This window comes from Carlito syrichta, unplaced genomic scaffold (genome assembly GCF_000164805.1).
Source record: "Carlito syrichta isolate Samal-C Ts95f unplaced genomic scaffold, Tarsius_syrichta-2.0.1 Scaffold313769, whole genome shotgun sequence".
Lineage (NCBI taxonomy): Eukaryota > Metazoa > Chordata > Mammalia > Primates > Tarsiidae > Carlito > Carlito syrichta.
Window position 1 is genome coordinate 105,865 of NW_007257865.1, and position 15,129 is coordinate 120,993.

General features: G+C 35.6%; 1 protein-coding gene across 1 annotated transcript in view; it reads right to left on the bottom strand.

Annotated features, from left to right (window-relative positions):
* The window catches only part of LRRD1 (leucine rich repeats and death domain containing 1), a 30,570-nt gene extending 18,559 nt beyond the window's left edge, over positions 1–12,011 (bottom strand). Inside the window, exons 1-2 of the mRNA XM_008070581.1 lie at positions 10,013–12,011; positions 4,842–5,040 (exon numbers count right to left, since the gene is read on the bottom strand). Coding sequence (XP_008068772.1) covers positions 4,842–5,040; positions 10,013–11,947 — 2,134 coding nt within the window. The 5' untranslated portion in view covers positions 11,948–12,011. The remainder of the gene's footprint in view (positions 1–4,841; positions 5,041–10,012) is intronic.
* Positions 12,012–15,129: the final 3,118 nt, after the last annotated feature.

Below are 15,129 nucleotides of genomic sequence, written 5' to 3' on the forward strand. Positions count from 1 at the left end.
TAGAGTGGGTTTTCACTGAATTCATAATATACTACATACTTTTATGATAAATTAACTAAATACAGAAAGCAACCTTGGGGGCCTGGGAACATCACTAAAAGCTTCTTTTGAGCTTTCTTTAGAAATAAACACTGCAGGATAAGAGAAAAGTAATGAAGACACCTGGACAAGAAAGGCGATTACAAAGCTCTGAAGGTCATAAAAGCCCAAAAGAGAAAAACTCCTGCTACTTGAAGAACTGTGCACCTGGAAACTTTCTTGAAGCACTTCAAGGACTGTAATTTGGGACTGTTTTGAAGAGAGTTGCCGGTAGTGCTATTCTAGACATGCTAATCGTTTTATCCATGTATTAATCGTAATTGGTAAATGTAATATCATACAAGTTTATATAATAAATATACATATGCATAAGGGTTGACAAAAATTATTAGGCTCTGGTTATGTTTAACAAGGTTTTTACTTTTAGTCATTAATTAAGTTTTAATGCTATAGTCTAGTGTTTTATAGTTACTTTGAAGGTTGTTTTAAGTGCATAAGCTTAAGCACACAATGATCAAATTGGTGCCTTAAAGATAATTATAACTGCTCAAGTACCTATCTTAAGACAAAGATGTTTTCCAGGAGGTTGCCAAGCATAAGGGAAAACAGCCAAATCACCATTATCCTAAACTTAAAAACTCATTAGCAATCATGCAACCATAATAATTTTAGTTGTGTTAGTTTTATTTCATTATGTTTAGTTCACTTTATATGTTTATTCAGAGTAAAGATTAGTGTATGTATTTTCACAGTAAGTCACTTTCATAGTTATTCTTTAAATGCTAGCCACTGTTGTTTGGTCAAGTTCATGGGCTTCATATTCCTACTATCACTAGGTACAATCTATAGTTTTTTTTTAGTGATTTTAAGGCTTTTTTAACTAGACAAGTGATGTGGAACCGAAATCAAAGTAAGCCTTGTATGCATTATGTTTCGTTTAAGTGAAAGTAGATAGTGTTCTTGGCTTGTTCATTTCCTCTAAGACCACTAGATGGTGGTAACTTTTAAAAGATATGTACGTGAAGGAATTTTGTCTTGCCCCTTTACGAATAGTATAAAAGTTTTCTGTTAACTAATAAAGGATGTCACCTGTTCAGCAAGCATGTGTCTGAGTTTATTATTTTCGTCTTTCGCCTAATCCGTCTCTCCTTCAGGAAACCTCACGACCCGGCAGGGGCTGGACCCCGCACATTTTTGGCATTATCAATGTAGATCAGCAGAGAAAACTATGAGATATGTAGGCAAGAAAACTGTCCTCCCTGATGACAACCATGAGTAGCTTACATGTCAATCTACCTTCTTTCATTTGGTATTTTGGTTCCTTGGGAGAGAGGTGCTAATATTTGTTAAACACCTACACTCCATAAGTGCTTAGTGCTTGATCGTTTAATCATCACAACACAAAGAGTAGATTTTATTCCCATTTACAGATAAGGAAAAAGAATCTTAACATTGAAAAAAAATTGTTAGTATACACAAAGTTTTATTGAGATGGAGGGAGAAAGAAAAAAGAAAAATTCCTTGTGAATGATGGAGCTAAAATGCTAACCAAGGTCTGTCCAACTCCAAAGTCCATGTGGTGAGGAAAGAAAGGAATTCCTTTTTAAATATCTTTCATTGGTATCATGCTTCACACTTGTTAAAATATTTTCCTAAATTTTATCTAATTGTATTTTACTCTATGAACAAGCACAAGTTACAGCATTCCTATCTTGCATATGAAAAAACGGTTCAAAGGTCTTACTTTCCTGGGTTGACTACAGTTAGTGATGGGGGTTAAGTAACAAGAGCATATAAATGTCTTTTGAGCCGGTCTCAGTGGCTCAGCCTATAATCCCGCGCTTTGGGAGGCTGAGGTGAGTGGATTGCCTGAGCCCAAGGGTTCAAGACCCACCTGGGCAACTTGGCGAGACCTCATCTCTACAATAAATCAAAAATTAGCCAAGCGTAGTAGTGCACGCCTGTAGTTCCAGCCGCCTGGAAGGCTGAGGTGGAAGGATCGCCAGAGCCCACCAGGTCGAGGCTGCGGTGGCCAGGGGTGCGCCACTGCACTCCAGTCTAGGCGACAGAGTGAGACTCCAACTCAAAAATAAATAAATAAATAAATAAATAAATAAATGTCTTTTGTTTGAATACTGTGTTCATGGTGTGTTACTTGCTTTGAAAGTCTCCTTCAGTCTTCACACTCAATCTGTGGCATGGGTTTTCCTGTTAGCTTCATTTTATGAAAGACAGTAATGGAACTCAGGCCTTCTTCCTTCAGATCCTTTACTTTTTTCATCACACAATCCAGCAATAAGAGTTTGTGACTGTGAATATGCCGATTGTTTAGGTTTTGTCTCCTAGCTCCAACACCATCCCTGTGGGCTTCTTTACTGGTTTTACCTATATCATCCCAACCCTCTCCTTGACCCACCAGCAGGGGTGCCTTCCCATAGCAATAGATGAATGTAGTTTGCAGTTTTTCCAATACTTGCAGAACCAGCTTTATCATTCCCAGCTCCGTCCCCACAGACTCAGAGACAGCAGCATCAGCCAAGTAGTCTCAGATCCCAGGTATCTGAGTTTCACCCCTGTATAGCCCCTGCTCTGTGCTTCTTAGTTTTAATAATTCCAACATCTTTATTACCTCGGCCATAGGAGTAGTTATTGCTTTCTGCCTTTGCTTCCTCTCTGATAACCTTAGAGTTCTCTTTTAATCCTTCCAGTTATGTAGTTAATATTATACTTAGTCATTATCTAGGTGTGGTTTAGGTCTCTTGATTAGACCCTGACTGATACAGTGAGCTTTAAAATTTTCTAATTCTGATGGGGACTGACAGAGAACTGGCCAAGCTTGCAGAAAAATGTATCTTATGTTCCCTCCCATTCTGTCTTGATACTATAGTAGAAAGCCTCCAGAGGACTATGCTTCTAGTTGGTGGTTCTGTTCTTTAATAGGCTCAGAGACTTTGGCCAGCTTTTTTTTTTTTTTATGCACAAATATTAAGTAAGAGGAGTATGTCCTACACTTGGACAAAAAGATAACTTCCCTAAAATACAGTAAAATCTTGCCATAACACAAGCAAAACTTAAAAAATCAATTACAGAGTTCAGTTATTTCAACTGATTGCAAATTATTGGGAATAAAATAGTTATAACCAACACTTACCTACACAACTAGCATACTGGGAGTTCTAGGAATTCAGGAGACAAAAGTTAATTGCATTACATCTAAGTGTTGTTGCATTACTACAGGTTTTACTGCAGTATTAGTATTATTTTAGCAAAAAGATGAGCTTTGTTTTTAATATGGAAATCTAAATTTAATATGGTGTGGAGCTCTAGCTATAAAAGTTACTTCCAACTGAAATATATAATTCCTTAGAGTCTATCATACTCAGTGATCTATCATGGAAACAAAGAACAGAGTATCATACGCTCTCACTCATAAGCAGACTTTGAACAATTATCATAATACTATAAGAAAGGGATTGGTAGTAGTGGGAAACTGCCAGGGGAGGAGGGGTGGGATTGGCAGTTGCGGGAAACTGCCAGGGAGGGAGGGGCACACCTCATCAACAAGGGTACCTGCATAATGAACATTTATATACCTAACCCTGAATTGTACCCCACAACTTTAAAATAAAATTTAAACAAAAGAAATATAAAATCCCATAAACTCAATCATTCATTTGGTTAGGTGGTAAAAACTACTATGGAGATCAATTTGTCAAAATCTAGTGAAGATGAAGATGTACAGATGCTCTGATCCAGCAAATCTACTTATAGCTTTATGCTCTAGAAAATCTCAAGCAGATATATATATTAGGAACATGTACAAGGATGTTTATAATAGCAAACAAACAGCCTAATTGTCTATCAACAGGATAATAGATTGTTGTTTAACCATATAATTATTATACACCATTTAAAATGAACTAGGTCTACATATATATTAACATGGATTGATTTTAGAAATATAATGAATGCAAAATGCAAGTTACAGAGTGATTTGTAAAACATGATATAATTTAGTATGATTTAAAATTTTCAATATAACTTTTTAATAGAGAGATAAGTAATATAAGTAGTTACCTCTCATTTGGGGAGATATACAAAAAATGTTTCAACTTTATTTCTTAACAATAAAAATATCTCAAGTAAATATCACAAAATATTAACATCACAAATTATTAGCATCCTGTAACTTTGAGTAGGTGTTTATTATTTTCTATATTTTGTTTGAAATCTTTCATGTTATAAATTATTTTTTTAAATATCAGCTTAGTGTTTGTTGTACTTTGGGAAATCTTTTCTGATATCTTTAGAGTGATTTATTTTCATCTCTACAGTGTCATTTTTATTTTGTTTTGGTTATTGCAGTACTTTGTTTTGTAAAAGACTTTGTGTAAGATATCAGAGTGCTGTAGAGTATAGCAGTGGGATCTTGGGAACCAGCAGGAGAAGAAAACACAGAGAAAACACTGACATGAGGTTGCACAGGTGTGTGTGTGTGGAGGAAAGGGTGAGGTTAGGCTCAGAAAGGGAAGAAATACTGAATGACTGGGTATAGGCAGAGAAGAGAGAAAATAAATGAAAATATGTGCAGCTTCTCCAGCTGGATTCTAATCTCTTTCAGGGAAGAAACTGGACCTTACACATTGCTCTCCTTTTCTGAATCAAGGATAGCCATTTCCTTCCAATGGGCACTTAATACATCATGTTGACTGTTGGCCATTCTGTATCTTGTCATCAAAAATAGTAATGCACACTAATACTCTATTTACTGATTATGCTTATTGGTTATGCTTGACACTCACCACTCAGGTTTAGTTGCTGGAGATCATTTAAAGATAGAAAAGATGGTGGAAGATAACTTATTTGATTGTTGCATGCATGTAAACTAACCAAATTTCTCAATTCCCCTATATTTCTTGGAATCTCTCTGATTGCATTATTTGAGATATCAAGTTCTTTAAGTTGAGTCATATTAGATAGTTCTTCTGGAATTCTTGTTAACTGTAACAAAAATTAAACAATTATACTTTTATAAACACACATTTTTGTATGACTAGAATTTTTCTAAAATTAAATGAAAGGAGGAATTTTATTTTTGTCTTAGAAAGGAAATATTTTCTTTATGTCACAAATTCTTTGTGACTAACTCCCCCTTATAGCTAAAACCACACAAGATATTGTGTGGCATCTAAGTACCTTCCCAATCTGACCAATGTTACCAGTTCAATCCTGTGGTCGCCAACCCATTTTCCGTACTCTCCCAACACTCAGTATCCTTTGCCTCCTTATCCCTTTCTCCTCTCCTAAATCCAATCCTGCTTTGGCTTCTTCACCTCCCTGAAGACTTTCCCAACTACTCCATCCCACATTCGATCTCTTTATTTCTTCTCTTACCAACCTCGCTCTTTATTCGTCCCATGTGTGTTTTCTTTAGATTATTAAATTAGGTGAGATGCACATTTTATACTTTTTAGTAAACATGTTCCCAAGCACAATGCATTTTTAGTAAATGTTCAATAATGGAGTCACACAGTTTGGCAATGTAGCCTCAAATAAAAATCCTAATACAAAAAGTGTTGCAAAACAACAGGAATTAACACATTATCTTAAGGTGAAGTATAAATTGCAAATTTAAAGAATATAAGTTAATAAGGCCATTATGAGTGGTCTTTGAAATAAAGGAAGTTCTATAAACAAAGAATTTTTGAATATAGGGGCCCCTCAGAAATAACTAAACACACTGATTATTGTACTCAGTGTTCTTTCAGATATAAAAGAAGCATAAGAAACAATTCTTAACTTCAAGGAGATTACATTTTAGTCCAAGGAACAAAGTACATGCATATGAAACAATCGGGAAACACCAAGAAGCAATAGGTAATCCAGTGACAAAATAAAAAATACAAATAATAACAGCTGAATGAAAATTTAGAGAAGATGTATCACTACAAATTAGAGTGAAAGAGTAAAGTCAAAATGGAGCAATGTTAGCTAAAGAACAGTCATTTTAACATCGCTTAGGCCTTGTCATACTTTGCTAGCTGTTTGTTCCACTCCTCACTTCCTAATCATTAGCCAAGGACAGAACTAGCTATTGATAATTGTTTTGCATCTCCCAAGTATGTCTTATACTGATCACTCCTTTATTCTAGGCATTTGTTTTCCAGCTATACAAGACCAAGCTGATCTAACTGTAATCAGCCTTTTGTGACTGCCTATATGCCCACCACCAGGTGTCACAGGACTGGTTTCCCAGACAATGCCAAAGACACAAGACTAGTGTTATCAAAACTTAGGAATGCAGCTGCTGGAGATTTTTTTTAACCTTGTTAAAACTTTAAAAGCCCTCGCCCTCCTCAATCACCAATGCCACATTGTGCTTGCCTGCATTGGCCCATTTAGAGTCTGTTCTAAATGTGAATAAACTCTTTTGCTTTGTCTTTGCAATTCTTTGCATTATTACCATGGCACTGGTCCACCTTGCTTCAATTTACCCTAATGCAGAGAACTAATGTAAAGCTTCATATAGAAAGTAGAACTTGAATAGCCTCTTAAGAATAAACAGGATTGGATAGAGTTTAAAAGACACTTAAGGCAAGACAAGTATCATGCATAAAAATGGCCACCGAGAAGTTGACCAGTACAGAGAGGTTATGGGAAGCAGGAGACATATCTGGGTAAGGAGCATGGAACAATGGTATGGCAAGACTTGAGAGTCAGGCTTATGAAGTAAGAGTCAGATCAAGAAAGGCAGGCAGGTTCATCATTTGACATTCATTCAAACAAATATTAACTACTTGCTCTTCATGTATTTGAAGAGGTATCTGAAAGCTGTGCAACAGCAGAGTTACTGTAGAGGGATGATTCCTATAGGGAACCCTTCCCTTAGCAAAATAAAAACTCTATAATTAACCTGACTCATCTTCAGATAACTCCTTAGTGACCATTTGCTATTACAAAAATGAATTCGTTGGGCATTTCATCTCCACCACAAGGGAGTTATCAAAGTGATATTTTCAGCCACGTGTAATGGTTTTTTGAGAGGAGTTCTTGTAAATCTTTTTTTTTTAATCCGGTGACCTTTGTCATGATGTTGCAATGATGTGTACTAGTGTCTCTGGCAACCACCTACTTTGAGTAGGCCATGGACACGCAACTTAGATTCCTGACAGGCAAGTATGATACGTTGAGAACAGTCCTCTGAAATGAAGTCATAATAACTTTAACAAGGCCTACTAAAAGGGAGGAGGCTCCTGGCATAATCTCTGCATGAAGTAAGTGATGCTCACAGACCAGGATGGAGACAGTGACTTTAGAAAATGAGAAAGATAACTAAGAGCTTTTTCAGAGGAAGAGTGAAATAATTCTGCTGTAAGGTTAGGCATAACTGAAGATGAAAAAGAAACAAAGATGACTCCATGGTTTTTGGCCTGCATATTTGAAGAAAGTTGACATTGAAACAGAAATGGAAAAGTTTTGAAGGAAGTAATATTGGGGGAAAAATGATTTGATTTTGAAGTTATGTTGAGTTTGAGACAACAGAAGAATAGAACATAGAATTTCCAGGAAAAATTGAGAACTATGGGAGTAGAGCACTGATATGAGATCGGCTCCAGTTACAGAAATTTGAGGATCATATGCATGTAAGTGACAGCAGATGTGGTGAAGTTTAGGAAGGAGTTAACAGAGAAGAGAAAATTAAGAACATGACCATTGAGATACTCAAGGTTAAGATACCAGAGGACAAAGTGAGAAGATTCAGTCAAGGAATAAACTGATGATTATACTGCAGAACTAAAAAGTGTCTTTTAGTACAACAGCAACTTTTAAAAATACAAGATACACTGTCATTTATTCCATCTACTTAAGCAAGTATTCCCTGGAGTAGCCTTTCTGGAAATGTATTATATAATAGGTATTACATTATAAATGGTCAAATAAATTTGGGAACTATAGGTTACATAGAAACAAGTCAATTTCTTTAGTGCAGGACTCTCCAGAGCATTTAACATACTATCATACATTGCTATTCTTTAAGAGAAGAACCCAGGCCGGGTGCAGGGGCTCATGCGTATAATACCAGCACTTTGGGAGGCCGAGGTGAGAGGATTGCTTGAGTCCACGGGTTCAAGACCAGCCTGGTCAACTTGATGAGACCTCATTTCTACAAGAAATCAAAAAATTAGCCAGGCATGATGGCACATGCCTGTAGTTCCAGCTACTTGGAAGGCTGAGGTAAAAGAATTGCCCGAACCCATCACGTCAAGGCTGCAGTGGCTGTGAGTGTGCCACTGCACTCCAGCCTGGGCGAGAGAGTGAGACCCCAACTCAAAAAAAAAAAAAAAAAAAGAGAGAGAGAGAGAGAAGAACCCATTGCTTCTCAAAGCTACAGGAGGCACTAAAATAACAACAACAAGCCAGGCTCGGTGGCTCAGCCTGTAATTCTGCACCTTGGGAGGCTGAGGTGAGTGGATTGCCTGAGCCCGCGAGTTCGAGACCCACCTGGGAACTTGGCGAGACCTCATCTCTACAATAAATCAAAAAAATCAGCCGGGCGTGGTAGCGCGTGCCTGTAATTCCGGCTTCTCGGAAGGCTGAGGTGGAAGGATTGCAGGAGCCCAGCAGGTGGAGGCTGCGGTGACCGGGAGCAGCCACTACCTCCAGTCTGGGCAACAGAGTGAGACTCCAACTCAAAAAAAAAAAAAATTGTGTATGTATTGCTACATGTTTAGACTTCAGCTCCCTTCAAAGTACTCTGTTTGATGCAATACACCTATTGAGATGACTTTTCCACTGCTCAAAACAGTTTTTGAATTTGTCAATTTTGATGCCTTTTAGTGCATCCGCTGTTTTTGTTTCACCTCTTCCACATTAGCAAAAACATTTCCCTTTGAGGACTTTTTTTCATTGGAGAAACAAAAAAAAAATTGTTGCTTGGGGAGCGAGCAGGTGAATAGAGAAGGTGGAGCATGGGGGTGATGCCATTTTTGGTCAAAAACTGCTGAACACTCGGTGTGCTATAGGCAGGTGTGTTGTCATGGCAGAAGAACCAGCCACTTGTTTGCCACAACTTGGGACATTCCTTTCTCAAATCATGAAGCAACCTTCTCAGAACTTCCAGATAAAAATTTTGATTGACCATTTATCCGGAAGAACAAATTGCAAGTGTACTACAAGGGGCCTACCCTCCAAAAGATAATTCCAGGGTTTTTTGGGAATCTCTCATATTTGCTCACAGACACTGTTTCCCCATCAATCACTCTCCACCACCATCTTTTTTTTTTTTAAATCAGAAGCTCCTAGTACTAGGACTTTTAGGAAAAGACTTTGGGAAGTCTTGCTTTAGGAAATAGCTCAGTATTAAAGATTAAAGATACTGTGTTCTTTTCATTTGTTTACTAAGATCTTAATATAAATCAGTAATGTTTTAGTTTTTTAAACAAATATTTACATAAAATGTATTCTTAGAGTTTGAGTAAAATAAAATGCTAAACTCTAAGAGCATTTATTTTCATTGATATAGCAATTATTCAAGGAGAATTTCCTAAGAAAATAGTCTAAAATAAGAAAAAGGTTGTATTTATGGAGAAATTCATCATTATGCATTATTATGCATCATTACATATTATTATGAAGAAAAATTACAACACCCATAAATTGTATAGCATCAAGAGGATTAGTTATATAAACCGTGTACTAGTTATAACAATTATTAAGAAATTGTTGGCCAGGCTCAGTGGCTCAGCTTGTAATCCCAGCACTTTGGGAGGCCGAGGCGAGTGGATTGCCTGAGTCTGTGGGTTCGAGATCAACCCGAGCAACTTGGTGAGACCTCGTCTCTACAATAAATCAAAAAATTACCTAGCCAAATTTAAAATGAGCACTCATATACACATGCAGATATCCTGCAGCTTAGATTCTGACCCCCTCCAGTACCTTCCTTCCCCCAAAACCCAAAATATCAGATTCTTACCTTTTTCCCATTTATCTGACTTATATTCAGCTGTTCCAGTGATTGTAGTTGGCAAAGTTCAATAGGAAAATATATAAATTGATTGCTTGAGAAGTTTAATTTCTGAATTCCTTTTATATTACAGATCTCCGAAGGGATTTTCTGTAATTGGTTTTCCGAAAGATCAAGTACTTGCAAATTTTCTAAAGTACACAATTCTCTAGGGAAAGTTTCAAATTTATTACCACATAAAATAAGTACATGGAGTGACACCATATTGGAAATAGATGGTGGAATTTTCTTTATTTGGTTTTTGCCAAGATCTAGGTATATGAGATTACTAAGAGAACAAAAATGCTCAGAAAACATGAGGAGTTTGTTTTCATGAAACTCTAAGCGAAGCAGTTGTTTACTGAAAGATATGTCCACAGGTATTTCTGAAATATAATTTCCACTAAAACTCAAGTAGTAAAGAGAATGTAAAGCACATAGTCCCACTGGAAAATATATTATTTTATTATAATTCAGTTCAACTTTAGTTATTTTTTGGCAGTTTTTTATTTCAATGGGAACATCTGTGATCATATTTCCTGAAAATTCTAGACTGCATATATTACCAAGATGTGAGACATCTTCAGTTATTTTCACTATATGATTTCTGTTTACAAGGAGTTTTCTTAAATTTTTAAGCTTATGGATGCTCTTAGGCAGTTCTGTTACTTTGTTATCACTAAGACTAAGGCATTCCAACATTAAACAGTAGGAAATATTCTCGGGTATATTTTTCAATAAATTTTTATCAAGTATAAGACTTCTAAGTTCCCTGAAATTCTTGATTTTGTGTGAAATAACTTCCAATTTATTGTCAGCCAGTTGGAGTTCTTTTATTTTGAGTAACTGAAAAATTTCCACAGCCAAAAATGTAAGTTTATTGTGATCCAGTAAAAGTTTTTCTAAATTTTTAAGTTCCCTAATTTCTTTTGGCAAACTGCTTATCAGGTTTCCAGTAAGATTTAGTGAATTTAACTTTGGAAGGAAGCATAGAGCTTTAGGAAATATTTTTAGTTGATTATATTCCAGATTGAGAACCCTCAAAGTTTCAAAATTAGGCAGAGTATTTGGTAACTCTCTTAACTTATTTTTACCCAAACCTAAAATTTCCAAGTTTCCAAGACTTTGTAAATCAGAAGGAAAACTCTCAATGTAATTGTTATTAAAAAATAGTTGCCTGACTTTCCTAAGCCGTGATATTTCCTTAGGTATATGTGATATTCGGTTGTGACTGACATTTAATATCCTTAAATTATGAAGTAATTGAATTTCAGATGGAAGTGATGATAACCCATTTTCTTGCATTGACAGAATTTCGAGTTCTAGCAGATCACCTGAGTCTGTCCCTTGAAAAGTTTTGATTTGATTCTTGTCTAAATATAGATATTTTACATATTTGGTTTTTAAAATGTCCTTAGGAAATTCTAGTAAACCCTTGGCCTCAAGGTTAACTGTAAAATTATCTGACTCAAAGCCAAGTTGTTTCTGGTTTTCTTCAGAGACTTGTGGATTAACTTTTCCTACTGTTTTAGGAGATTGGAAGTTAAAAGCCTGATATTCTGTAGTACTCCCAGTTAGTGATGATAAACTTTGTGAAATTTCTATTTTTGACACTAGGCTGGCATTTCTAATGCTTGTTTCAGAAAATGGAAGATTTTTATTTTGTTCTGCATTTTTCTTAGATTTGCTTCCAGAGGAAGATGTTGACTCTAATATATTCATTCTGGGATGTGTTTCATAAATCTGGTCAGAAGGTTTCCCTTCCAGGTAATGAGAAGCTTCATTTAGTGAATCTGATGCTTCTCTAACAAATCCAGGCTCCTTCCCTGACTGTGATTCAGATTCTTTTATACATTGATTAGCAATATTCTCTAGCTCTTCTGATGCGCCCTCCTTTTCAGACATCTTATTTGCTGATATGTTTCATACCAATACAAGATTATAACTTGATTTTGATTTTCATGTTCTTTTTGAAGCTGCAAAACAAATGATGATATTAAAAGAAGAGCTGTAATAGAGATGTCAAGATTGCAAATAAATTTTAATACTACTATTTCATTTTATAAGGAATAATTTAATAAATATAAAAATAATACATTTATAACTAACTTTATATATGATTTCCAGTTAAAGAATAGTTTACTAGACCAGGCATGGTGGCTCAAGCCTGTAATCCCAGTACTTTGGAAGGCCAAGGCCAGAGGATTGCCTGAGCCCAGGGGTTCAAGACCAGCCTGGGCAACTTGGCGAGACCTTGTCTCTACAATACAAATCAGAAAAAAATTAGCCAGGTGTGGTAGTGCACACCTGTAGTTCCAGCTACTTGGAAGGCTGAGGTGGAAAGATTGCCTAGCCCAGCAGGTCAATGCTGGGGTGGCCAAGAGCATGCCACTGCACTCCAGCTTGGGTGACAGAGTGAGACTCAAAAAAAAAAAATAGTATACTGATTGCATGTGTTTAACACACATGTTGCACTTGAAATCACATTAAAATTACAGAAATGAATTTAAAAGATCAATGAAAATAAAAAGGAAGTCATAAGGAAATGAGAAAATATAGTAAAATTTTCAAAAGATGGGGGGAGCCAGTAGCCTACCATGTCTCACGTACTGTGCTATTCACATTGTATACTTTGTAGGTTTGCACATGATAGTAAAGTGTCTTGTTCTAACACATTCAGTACATGGTAACAATTTTCCAGTGGGAAGTAAAATATCTTAAATGGGATGCTTTCTGTAAAAGCAAACTAGACATGAAACAGTTCTTGCATGGACTGTAGCTTGCCTGAGTCTTTTGTGTGACTTCTGAGGGATCAGCACCAGCTGGGCAGTACCACTCCTCAGAGGTCTGGGTCCCAGCTCTATGTCTTTTCTCCAAACTTGTAGTTCCTAATAACTTAATATTTTTTCTTTGTCCCTTCATCTCTAGGGATGGTAGCTACTTCCTACACATATTATGTGTGTGTTACTGAACTTCTCACTTTCCCTTTTCAGTCCTCCAATACTTGTCTAAGAAACTCCCTATACTAAGTCCTGTCTACTAAACTGGCATGGTTTCAATATTTCACAAACTTCCCCAGAGAATATTAAAAGACAGAACAGTTTCCAACTTCTTTTATGAGGCCAGCACTAACATTGATATCAACACTTAATAAAGACAATATGAAAAAGAAAATTACAGGTCAATTTTACTCAAAAACAAAAATTCTAAGCATTAGAACATTTTTAAAAATTCTAAAGCCAACAATATATGAAAAGGCTAATAATTCAAATGCAAGTAGGTTGCATTTGTCCCAGAAATGCAAGGCTGGAAATATATGGCAGAAAATTAATATAATTTGCCACATTAAAAGGTGAAAGGAGAAAAACTCATGTAATTATTGCAAAAAAGGCAGAAGCATTTGATGAATTGCTACATTTTTTACAAAATTTTAAAGAAAATATTTAGCAAACTAGGAATGCATGGGAATTTCCTTAATCTGCTAAAGAGAGTCCATAACATCATACCTAGTGGTAAAACACCGAAAACTTTTCTTTGAGATTGGAAGCTAGAAAAGGTTGCCTTCATTGCTACCCCTATTCAGCATTATACTAAGATACTAACCAGTGGTATAAGGCAAGAAAAAAAGGTATATGAATTAAAAAGAGAGAAATAAAACTGTCATTATTACAGATAGTATAATGATATACATAGAAAATTCAAGCACATCTACATTACCTGATTGATTACATTATTTGAATCAATAAAAACATTAAGTAATACTACAAAATACAAAGTCAACATATTACAGTCAATTTCCTTTTTTGTGCTAGCAAAAATAAGTTAGAAAATGAAAGTTTAAAGAAATATCACTTATAATCACAAAAATATCATGTATCTAGGAATAAATATAACAAAACATATGCAAAAATTATGCCACTGCACTCCAACCTGGGTGACAGAGTAAGACTCCAAATCAAAAAAAAAAAAAAGAATAGTTTACTGATTGCATGTGTTTAACACACATGTTGCACTTAAAATCACATTAAAATTACAGAAATAAATAAAAAAGATCAATGAAAATAAAAAGGAAGACATAAGGAAATGAGAAAATACAGCAAAATTTTCAGAAGACAAGGGGAGAGTCAGTGGCCTTCTACAGAAAAATACTATTCAATGTAACTACAAAATGTAACAAGAGAAATTGGAGAAGATCTAAATAAATGGAGTGATATGCCATTTCCATATACCATAAGTCCCAATGTTTGAAAAGTCAATTCATTCAAAATTGATCTATAAATTTAAAGCAATCACAATAAAAACTCCAACATTGTTTTTGTGGAACTTGACAAGCTGATTCTAAATAGAATTTTGGGGAAAAAAGAGGGTCGAGAATAGTCATGATACTCTTAGTGAAGGAAAACCAGGTAGGAGAGCTTGCCTATTGAATTCCAAGACTTATTATGAAATTATGGTAATTAAGGTAGTATAACATTACCTGAATTACCAGGGTGCAATAATAGACAAAGAGATCAGTAAAATTTACAGAAAGCCCAGAAGCAGATACTTGATTATGACATATCAATAACTGATTTATGAAAAAGGTGGGACTTTGGAGGATTGGAAAAAGTCTTTTCAGCAATGGTGCTAGAACTACTGGACAAATAGTGAACTGAAAAATACAACTGCAAGATATATTCAAAATGTAGCAAAGAAAAAATCAGAAGACGGAAAATATAAAAGGGTATATGGAGTAGTACAAACATGCCACTGATTGGAGTTCCAGAAGTAGATAATGAAGCAGACATACATAAAGAAATAAAGGCTATGAATTTTCTAGAATTGGTGAGAAATATGGATCTACAGATCCATGATATATAATATGTCAAAAGCAGAATACATTTTAAAGGTTTCATCCTAAAACTACAGAGCATTTAAAACAATGAAAAAATCACGAGTGCAATCAGAGAGGGGACATCTATAAAGGAATGACAACATGAGAACAGGCTTCTGGAAACTACAGTGAGAGCTAGAAGATGTGAAGTAACATATTCAAAGCATTGAGAGAAATCCACTGTCAACTTAGAATTGTGTATCTAGACAAACTA